Source organism: Pelmatolapia mariae, linkage group LG18 (assembly GCF_036321145.2).
Source record: "Pelmatolapia mariae isolate MD_Pm_ZW linkage group LG18, Pm_UMD_F_2, whole genome shotgun sequence".
NCBI classification, from domain to species: Eukaryota; Metazoa; Chordata; class Actinopteri; order Cichliformes; family Cichlidae; genus Pelmatolapia; species Pelmatolapia mariae.
In genome coordinates, this window is record NC_086243.1 from 14,599,375 (window position 1) to 14,610,194 (window position 10,820).

Consider the following 10,820-nt stretch of genomic DNA (forward strand, 5'->3'; position numbering starts at 1 on the left):
TCCCAATGATAGTGACTCTAAATGCCTTTACATGGAAAAATCCTGTTTTATTAACTTAGGCAGTGCCAAGTTCATTCTAATACTACATGGCATAGACCAGGGGGCCTTTTATTATCAGTGTGCTTTATGCAATCACAAATATGCCTTTACCATCTGAATGGGCTTTTTGTAGTCTAGCTTTTAGTTTGCAGCCAGTATAATATACTACTATACCAAATATGTAATCACAGTTACTGTCAAATGAAGATTTTGATTATCAAGATGATTATTTGATAAATTAAACAAAGATGAGCTTTAAACAGTGAAATGATTGTTGGTAAAAATAATAAAAAACACACTAAAATTCAACCATTTGTTGTATTGTATAACAATGAGGACCACACGGGTTTAGTAGAATCCATTTGCCGTTTCAGTCTACTGCATGTTTCTCACATTAAATCCATCTATGAGTGCGGCCACTCACAGAGGATGACAAGTTACAGAAATCAGACAAACAGACTGATTGTCCACAGCTGACTTTTACACATTTGTGTAAAAATACAAAAAAACATCCCCTTCGATAGAGAATACTTATGTTTCATAACTGTGGCAGAGGAAATGCCACAAGCTTATGCTTCCTATGCAGTTATTTTAAAGCTTGGTGTTCAAGTTCTTATGCACATTATTGACACTTTCAATATACGATCATCTGAGCACCAGTAAATAAAAACTTGAGATGATATCAGCCTACATGACTAGACCAGAGGAATTATGAACTGAGTGTAGTTGTACCACAGTAAGTGGGAATATAGCCCATGTAATCAATTCTTTCCACACAGCATAACATCTATGACATTCTCATAGCCTCCACTCTTCTTATTTTCTATCTAAAACTAAACCTGAGAATTCTTATTTTCTCTTCTTATCTCTGCAACTGCATATTATTCCATCATGTGGGCATCAGTCTGCACACACATGATGCTTCCTTCACTTTAAGCAGTGAGAAGCTTTAAACGGCTCCCTTAATTCACTTATAAACAGTCAACCACAGTGACCGCCCTTTGCACTGGTGCTGTCAGGATCAAAAACAGGAGGATGGAGCGGGCTTGTCGTCAGCTGATTCGGCCGAATAATACTTCTGGTCCGATCAGGCCGGGGCTCAGTGGCGTTTGTCCTTAACAGCTTTCTGCTCTTGTGTTTCTGCTGCAGCTGAAAGCAAAGGTGGAGCTAGCCAGAGACATAAGAGGATGATGAGGTGACAGACGTGAAGGGCAGCTGAGCTGCTGTTAGTAGAGGGATAGGTGTTCCACGAAAGCTCGATCAGACCCAGGATCAGGACCCTGCATGCAAAAATAAAACAGTTTTTCATTAAGATGTGGCAGAGTGTTCAGGGAGGTGCTATGCTTCAGGACTTATGATTCTGTCTCACCTGAGCAGATGGGCCAGCTTCTTGACACCTCCACTCCACAGCAGGTAAGGCAGCGAGTGGAAGTACCAGACGTAAAACTGGTAGTGCAATGAGCGACTGAAGCACATGCCGATGAAGTTAGAGGTGAACAGAATCAGCACAATCTGTGATTTTCAGATAAGGACAAAAAAAAGGCATATCTAGAAGATCATATGAAAAAATCTGCTAAGCATTGTTTTACCATGTCCTGTAAAGAGAATGTTCAAAGCAAAGCTAATTTGAGGTGCTCGCTTGTCACCAGGTTTCCCACAACAGGTAGCACCACAAGTTTTTTGATTTTGCACAGTTTTGGAAGAGAAACCCTTATTTTTCCCGTGACTCTATGTCTGTCTCCTCTTGAATACAGTGGAACTTTAAGCGCTAAGTTTGTGGTTCTCTGACCAGAAATCTTGACCCTCTTACTCAAAATAATTAAGATTCACGAATCTTGCTGAGAGGAGTTTTCTGTATGAAATTTTTTCATTCTGTCAACAAGGCCTGCAGAGTCATATTAACATCTAATAACAGACTTACAGAAAAATATTTTTCACATTAAAGACAGGAGTAGATTGAAATGGAACAAAAGGATATGATCCACAGTGCTTTTCTGAGCTGGGATTTTCCTCTTGCCTGGTTCCTTTAGAAGTTCAAAGATGCTTTCTCCTGGTCTGGTGCCACAGAGAGAATATGGTTATTTGCCATTTTAGAGATCTAGGAGGTACGTGTGTATTAGTAAAACATAACTTTAAAAAAAGGTTTCCGCTGCTGACTGATGAGAACCCTGAAATACCAACAACCATTTAGTGCTGTTACTAGAAATCAATTGTATTTCCTTGTGGCCTAAATGTCTCTGCAGAGTATAAAGTAGTGACAATCCTGCTGAGATCGCCTTCTATTTTTTTCATGACACCTTGTTGCATTGTCATAATGATGTGGTTTTGATCAGTATGTTATCATGCAAAGCATTTAGAAATGTAAAAAGAAAACAAACAGTTTTTTCAAAGGTCCACTAGTTGCTTACAAGCTAAAGCATGTGGTACTGTGACTGTAACCCTCAGTTTTGTTTTTTTCCCCAGAATCCCTGGTTTTGTTCCCAGTGTATCCCTGGCATATTCAAAGTCTATCTCACCTCTTCCAGCGGCGGAAGGCAAAGAGCAGCAGGGTGAGCAGATGAGCGGCCAGCAGGAGTAAGTGGAAGTAGCGATTCAAAAAGACCCATTCTGGCAGGAAGCGCCAGTTGACCGTCCACTTGAACATGAACTGGCGGCCAAGATCAAAGGCACGGCTCATGTAACCAACGGGATTCTCTAGGAGGAAAGGGAGCCCCAACACAACCTGCCACATAAGATAAAGAAAGAGATGTTAGCAAAATACAGTCATTTGCTAAAATTGACTGTGGACAGAGTACTACAGTCAAGCTGTACCTGTCTTTATGTGTATATTTACCTGTATGCCTGCACACAGCGATAACTTGGGGATCGTCTTCATTAGACCAAACTCCGACAGGAGGAGGAAAAGTAATCCAGGGGCAAAGAGAAGCACGTTCATTTTCACAGATACTGCTAAACTGTCAGAAAGAGGAAAAGATTGAGTTGTAATTTCATCTTGCTACTCTCAGGAAAATTTAACAATGACAATGTAGAATGCCGCTTTAAAGAAGAGTGCACACTTGCCTGTACAGGCCACAGCCCAGAGTCCAGTATCCATCTATGAAGAGATTGACAGCTGCAAACAGCAGCATCATGGCCACTGGGTCATTAAAGAGACGGAGCACAAAGATGGAGTGGATCCGATAGGATGCACAGCACACAAAGAAGAACACATAGGGAGGAACCTGGAGAAAAAAAGGAAGGAGATTTAATTATTTGTGAGATTAATTATTAGAAGAAACGCTAAAGAGATTAATTCTGCAAGTGGCTCAGAAAAAGAAGAGCTGCAAGCAGAGGAAAAGGGAGGTCTCGGTATTTCTGTTAGACTGGCCCTGCAATCCAGAACCAGATATGCAACAGAAAATTAATGAATTAATGTGTGAGAATATTCTGAAAATAACATTAAATTTTGTTTCTGTAGGGTATAAAAGTTGAATTGCACACAAGGACACGCCCATGTTTCAATGTGCGTTTTAGCAAAATGACATGCTGCTTAATATATAGGGTTCCTGGCACATTAGTATTAACATTAGGCTCACCTTTTTGGTGCGATGGTATATTCTGAAGACAAGCAGCAGTGTGACGAGGTAGAAAAAAGCAAAAATGTACTGGCCCAGACGGATGTTCACCCCATGGCCGGTAATGTAGTAGAGAGCTGTGAAGATGTAGACGAACCCAGCTGGGTACCTACAACAACAGTGTTCCAAATTATCTAGGAGACCTGCACTGAAAAGCGTGGTATGGAGAGAACTACATCATTTTGAAACTCACACCAAAGGGCCTGTGTCCCCTTTCAGCTGGGTGTAGTCATAGGTGCCATTGATAACTCCTTCCACTTCATCCATGTATGCTTTCCAGTCGATCTCAGTGTCTGCAGTACATAATAATATTAATAATAATGATGATGCGGATGTGAATATCTTGATGCATGCTCAATAGTCATGCTCAGTGATGACTATAGGTTCTGGAAAAGACAACTCACCCAGAACAAACAATCAAGGAGAAAATATTATTGGTATTTTTCTGTTGCAGTTCCATAAGTCTTGTATGTGGACGTGTAAAAAGTGAGCAGTTACTATGCCTTTAGAAGTTTACTTCTTGTATTTACTATTGAAATAGCTACCTTTGGTTGTATATAGTCTTAAAAGTAATGGACGTTATTTGACGTTGGGAGAGAGTAAACCATTGTATTTGGTCATGCAGTGACAGTAAATTCCCTTTGACAGGTGGCAGGCTAAGCTAATACTTTTCTGACGCTAGCTACTTAGCCTTCAGCCGCGTTCAGATAAACGTCAAAATACAATAGCGTGCTAACTAGTCGACCAGCTACTTACATGCTACTTTCTGTATGACCCACACATTGATGCCGATCTCCAGGAACCACAAAACTGAAACCACCAGCAAGGTGTATTCCGTCTTGAACAAGAGCAAATGCTTGTCCTGCCAAAGCGTATAGAGTTTCCCCCATAGCGGGGACGGGGAAACGGGAGACTTTCTCCGCACACCTCCAACTCCTGCCATGTCCGCGGCGTAGCGACGTGTACGCGGAGGCCGTAACTGACGCATGCGCCCAGACTTCGTCACGTGACAATTCTGTCACCGCACGTCAGAACCACGGTGCTGCAGAGTGAATACTGGGAAGGTTTCGTTTCCTTGACAGGTATAAAAAACAAACTTATTATTAGTTCTAATTCATGTTGAAATATATGTGTTTTATAAACTAATAAGTGTTTCTTATATGACTGTTGAAGGATAATTAAAAAAAATCTTTAGAGGTCACTGGAGCCATGGCAACGTTAGCTGGCTAGCAGCTAACTTTGTTGCAGGGAAAACGATCAGGAGAATAACAGCATGTAAACACACTGTGTTTTAAAAGGCACAGCAAAGAAATGAAACTTCAGACAATGGAAATACATTTTATTCAAGCTTTCCAACAAATAACGCGTGACTGCAGCTTGTTGAAGTTTTGATTTTAATGTCAGAGTGATCAAGAACAGCTTAAGTGTCCAAAATCATTTTCCTTCATATTATGGAGTCACATTTGTTTGTTTGCTTTTCCCATTTTTTATTTGTTCTCCAACTTTCTCTAACTCTTACCTTAATAAGCTGGTTTGTCTTTTCTCTCATATTCTATTATATTTTTGAGCTCCTGAGTCACTTTGCTGTACACTGCATCTTGATGTTTTTGCTGCTGGACACCAGAAATAAATTTCACAGAGAAATTGTTGGAATAAATATGTCCTGTGTCTTTGATCAGACCAGAGAGAAATTTAGCAGTCTCATTGGCATCATTTTAAAATTCAATCGAAGCAGTTATGCAGCTGTTAATAATTTGTTGTTTCTTATGGTATTTCAACATAATCTCGTCTGTGCGTGGTGGCATTTTGTTGTGTTTGATTTTTGTATTATAATGTGTGTATGTATAATATAGATTGTGTATGTCATTGGGATGGGCATTGCTAACCAGCTTGGGCTATGAATGTTGTGGTATATTGCCTGGTTTATGTAACACACTTCGTCCTATGTAAAAATATGTAGAGGAAGCACACAGTAAAGATGCACACATGTAGTAAAGGAGGACATGCACAGGGCTGATGTAACAGATAAGGATCTAGGGAGGTAGCTAATCTGCTGTGGTAACCCCTAAAGAGAGCAGCTGAAAAACGAGGAAGACTACCTGTTGCTAGCTTTTTATCAACATTAATCCCATATTTTTATTTTGCAGTGTGAAAACAAAAGACATGCTGGTAAGTCTGTATTAGAAGAAAAATAATGTTCCTCTTTATCACAAAAGGCTGCAGTGCAAAATGTATGGCAGATAATTAACACTGTACATAGTTAGAGGCTATATTATCAGTTCCTTTGTTATGTCCCACACGTACCTCAAATCAGCCAGTAATCACTGCCACATAGTGTAGGCACATCAAAGCCTGTCACAACATAGCCATGAGCCCCGCAGCTGTGGGTTTACAGACAGGTGATTATTATCCTTCTTCTTTTATGTTTGTGCAGGTGCTCTTGGAGCCGTTACAGGAGACACAGGGCCAATGGAAGGATTCTTCGTGACAATTTCAGAGGCAGCATGTCTTGGAGTGAGCCTTGCTCTCTCAGGCTTCTCCTTCTACCTATATAAGAAGAGCCGAACAACAATAGACAAACTCAACGTGAGTTGTTAATTTTGTGTAATTAGCTTTATTGGAAGACTAAACCTCTAATAAGCTTCTACTTCAAACCCCTCATTAGAGATTACAGCTCATATGTTTTTGATGGAAGAGTTAAGGTCCCTTCTCAGATGTTAGTAATTTTTTCAGAGATGTGAAGAATTAATCTGGGCAGAGAAATAACACAACAGGATGTGGAGTAGTTTAAATGTATAAGGTGAGCCATATATCACAGTAACATTTAGTTTATCTTCACCATATTGCATTACACACTGTAAAAACAAACTTGCATCGCTGTTATAAAGCTGTAGGTGAGAACAGTGAGCACATCTGTGGCTATATTGCACTAAAAAGTTAAGATGGAGAATTTGGACAAAAATGCAAAAATTTGGAATTCTGAGAATAAAAACAAAATGTCAAGAATAAAACTGAAATAGTATTTTGAAGGGAAAAAAATCAAACTTGGAAGTGTTGGCTCCATTTGTGCAAGAAGAAATAGTGGCAATGGACAGATGCAAGGCTATTGATGGGGGTGTTGTATCAGAGGATCAGCCTGCAACTGACATTTCACAGATGAAGGCGTAAGACATTTAAAGAATGACCATTTTATGTAAAGTTTTATTCTGTCCTTCTGAAACCCGTCGTCCTTTTTATTCAGTTTTTAGCTGTTTATGTTGTGCACTTTTAGTCTTTCTGAGTTTCTTGATTACATCCTGATTGTTCTTTGCCATTTGCATCTGTCTTGATGTAAATCCATGAGGATCTTTTAGGGACATATCTTTTCTTTTTCTCAAACTAAACTTATTTTTGAAAGATTTACTATTACTACCAGTCATTTATAGAATTAATAGCAATGCTGTGATTGCTAGCACTGCACAGAAAAGTACCCATTTACAGCGAGCTGATTAACACACACCAAAGACATAAAACCACTGGAAAAGCAAATGCATGACTTATTAATTAGCCAGTCTTATTTACTGTGTGTGCTCCATGTTTCCAGAATGCTCCACGGTTAACCATAGATAAAAAACTCAAAGACATCTTGAAAGTTACTCCAGGAGCGTGTCTACGGTATGTCGTCATTGAAGGTAATCGGTCTTTTGTTTGTTTTTGATAAGGACTAGTACATTTATTTATTTTTTTAATCTGAAAAGTTGTATACCGGCCTGCCTCTCATTCCCTGTTACTGTATGTGTGCTTGTATACATTTTAGGTGGTGTAAAACCAGCTGGAAAGCCTCTCATTAGTTGGTACAACAAAGAAAATGTTGGTGTGCTGCGTAGATTCATGGTGAAAGAACACAGGCTGTTGTGGAACGGATTTTTACGTACATGGTGAGAACATCATCAGATCAAGCTGAAGTTCCAGTACATCTAACATTTTCTCCTTATTATCAGATATGCAAACTGTTTCTCACATTACCTTTGCAGGACAGATAATGAACGACTCTTGCACGAAAACATAGAGGCGGTGCCCTTTTTATTAGTGGGACTGGATAATACCGAAATCAGAGTCTTGTCGCCTTTACAGGCCGCTGGGCTGGACATGGAGGTCACATATGAGAAATTTCACCAGGTCAGTCACAGTTTGGGTGACCTCATGGGACAGTACTTTACTGGGGAGAAGCCAAAAGGTCAACTGGAGATCGAGGAAATGCTCAAAGTAAGTCATTCTATTTAAACTTGAATGAATTAGTGTTCACTTCATAAAGCCCAATTTGTTGTCAATATTAAAAATATATTCATATTGATAAGTGCCACACCTTTTTTTCAAGGTGGGGACAAATCTTACAGGTGTAGGCGAATTGAATCTGGACACAGATGGCACTCTGAGTCTCCGACCCCCTTCTAACGGTTCACAGTACTTCCTGACCCCAGCGGACTTTGACACCCTGCAAGGGGAGAATGAAGACATTGCTTTTTGGTGGAAAGTGTTGGCCATTACTTCTGCTTTGGCAGGGGCAGCAATCATTTTCTGGGCCGGGTTACGCTACTACCGCCACCTTAAGGCTCTCAGGGAGCAGGAACGGGAAAGAAGGGAATTTAACAGACTGCAAAATAATGTACCAGACCAGGACAACCTTCAAGACGTGGCCATGTGTGTTATTTGCCTCAGTCAGCCCCGTAACTGTGTCCTGTTGGACTGTGGACACGTGTGCTGCTGCCACACCTGCTACCAGGCTCTGCCACAGCAATATTGCCCTATTTGTAGACAGAGGATTGTAAGAGTGCTACCTCTATATCAAGTCTGACGTATTTGTGGAAGCAGGTCACTTCAGTACAAGCTTCACGTCTAAATGGCTTAACTTATTAAATTCAAAATTAAATGTGAGTCATGTTGTGAAAACATTTTGTCCGTAACGGAGATTTGTTGTGGGAAATATGGGGATATAAAGCAATTCGAAAAAATGTGTAAACTTGTGCAATACAGATGTTTGTTTTGCTCAGTGCTCATGTGCCTTATTTTAGCATTTTCTGCCGAGTGATGGTACTTTAAAGTAAATAGAGTGATTATTTTATAGTGCTTTCCTACCCTACCTGAGCACTCAAAGCACTTTACACAACTTCTCTTATTCACTGGTTCAAGCACTTTTTTGCTGTGATTTTTCTACATAGGTTCTTTCTACCTAACAGTTACAGTCATTCGTACTCTGATGGATGAATCAGAGGAACTTGGGGTTAGTATCTTGCTCGGGGATATTTGGCATGCAGACTGGAGCAGAGTTCAGACAGTTTAATTTCCATTCTTGTTTGTATCGGAAATTTACTGAAACACAAATAAATCTAATGTCGAGAAGTTTTACCCTTAAAGTGTATTTAAGTGTATTTAACACATATTTGAGAATCCGTAGTGTCACTTTTAATGTGTGCATGCACACTCATAGCGTGTACACTCACACCCAGTTTATTATGTATTATGTTTGTTTGACTTCTCCTTAATGCAAATATCTTATCAGCTGATCACATGACAGACACTCAATGCATTTAGATGTTCATACATGGCTGTACTGCTTGGAGCTGATAGGAAGGCCAAAGTAACTTGTAAAACAACTCCTTAGAACCAAATTATACAGAAGAGCATCTGAATGGACACATCCAACCTTGAAGCAGATGGGCTACAGCAGCAGAAGACCACACTGGGTGCACCTTCTATGAACAAATAACAAGGAAGCAGGAAACAACTAATGCAGGACAAGAGAAGGAAAAAGACTTAATCTGATGAGTTGTGATATTTGCTGCAACATTCAGATGGTAGGGTCAGAATTTGGTGTAAACAACATGAAAGCGTGGATCCACCCTGCCTTATATCAGCTACTCAGGCTCCTGCTGATGCTATAATTGTGTGGGGAATATAAATCTGCAGCACCTGCAGGATGCTCTCATATCATTAGACCAAAATCTCTAAGGAATGTTTCCAGCACCGTGTTGAATCTATGCCATGTAGAATTAAAGTAGCTCTGAAGGCTAAAGGGGATCCAAGTTAGTGCTACAGGAAAACTAAGAGTTATTCCCCTTCGGTCAACCACATGCTGAATAAAGCCTCCTGTAGGAGTTTCCCATTACATATTTCCACTTGATCAAGTCGACTGATTCAAAGCTCTGGGACACACAGGATTAAGCTCAAGTATGTACAGATCACATCGTCTTATATAAGACTTGGTGACCACCTGCTCATCTTAAACATCAGGAAAGTAGTTTTGTGTTGGCCTGAACAGGCACACATTTCACAGAACTCTAAAGATGGTAGGGGTTCATGTTGGGTTTTCTAAAAACATAAATGCTTTTTGACAGCACCTGGTGTCTGAAAAGACTCGCATATAGTGAGTTATCAAGCACACTACTTCTGTCATCCCTAACCAACAGCGTCTGTGACACGCCACCTCCAACCTTTTTCTTTTTTCCCAAGCATTGCCACAGAAAGACAAATGTTAACAAGTGTGTGTTTGAGGTGGAAGACGGCATGTGCAAGATGAAAAGTGCAGCATCAGGCTCGGGTCAAAGAAGAAACAGGGCAGGTGGATCCCATAAATCTTCTTCAGTGGTCATAAGCTGGACAAATACAAAGCTCTCTCAGCAGATGGCAGCTGTGGTTCAACAGGACCAGATTATTACTGCGACCTCTCAGGGCATGGGGGGAAAATGTTCTGTGTGTTTACTTCAATGAAAACTTGTATGTTGTTGTTATAGAAGATTGTCCAAATATGTGAGAGTTTTCAAATTAGCACTGCATGAGATTAACTGGGGCACAGATCAGATCATGTTGTTGCACAATAAAAATGATGGAGGTGTCAGAAACGGTCTGGCTCTGGTTATTGTCTCAGATAGATTACTAAGAAAATGTTTTATTTAAAAATGCAGAGATCTCAAAGCTAAACGACATGATTTTGAATAAGAGAAGTGGTATTAAGTGTATTTATTGTTAATCACAGAATCCTAATTCATATATGATTTTACTGATAGTTAATTATGTTTAACTGCTCAGCACTGAGCAGTATATAACCAGGAATAAGTTTAACCAGTGTGATAGATCAGAAAATATAATACAGACAGGCTTCACACTGAATCTGTCCTTGGTGTGGGAACA

At 40.0% G+C, this 10,820-nt stretch overlaps 2 protein-coding genes across 3 annotated transcripts; one reads left to right on the forward strand and one right to left on the reverse strand.

Moving 5' to 3' along the window:
- Nucleotides 1-26: 26 nt before the first annotated feature.
- On the reverse strand, nt 27-4,616 carry alg3 (ALG3 alpha-1,3- mannosyltransferase). The gene is made up of 9 exons (XM_063461790.1): nt 4,410-4,616; nt 3,847-3,946; nt 3,615-3,762; nt 3,100-3,260; nt 2,873-2,993; nt 2,556-2,761; nt 2,017-2,094; nt 1,409-1,552; nt 27-1,319 (listed from the first exon to the last, which is right to left on the reverse strand). The coding sequence occupies exons 1-9, from the start codon at nt 4,594-4,596 to the stop codon at nt 1,139-1,141; spliced, it is 1,326 nt and encodes a 441-aa protein (XP_063317860.1). The 5' UTR covers nt 4,597-4,616; the 3' UTR covers nt 27-1,138.
- Nucleotides 4,617-4,652: 36 nt separating this feature from the next.
- mul2 (mitochondrial E3 ubiquitin protein ligase 2) lies at nt 4,653-10,463 on the forward strand. 2 transcript variants are annotated; one of them, XM_063461881.1, is made up of 7 exons: nt 4,661-4,735; nt 5,801-5,822; nt 6,088-6,239; nt 7,237-7,324; nt 7,450-7,570; nt 7,667-7,898; nt 8,011-10,463. In XM_063461881.1, the coding sequence occupies exons 3-7, from the start codon at nt 6,123-6,125 to the stop codon at nt 8,485-8,487; spliced, it is 1,035 nt and encodes a 344-aa protein (XP_063317951.1). In that variant the 5' UTR covers nt 4,661-4,735; nt 5,801-5,822; nt 6,088-6,122; the 3' UTR covers nt 8,488-10,463. The 2 variants fall into 2 exon arrangements, with proteins under 2 accessions (XP_063317952.1, XP_063317951.1); XM_063461882.1 differs by lacking the exon at nt 5,801-5,822 and having other exon boundaries at nt 4,653-4,735.
- Nucleotides 10,464-10,820: the final 357 nt, after the last annotated feature.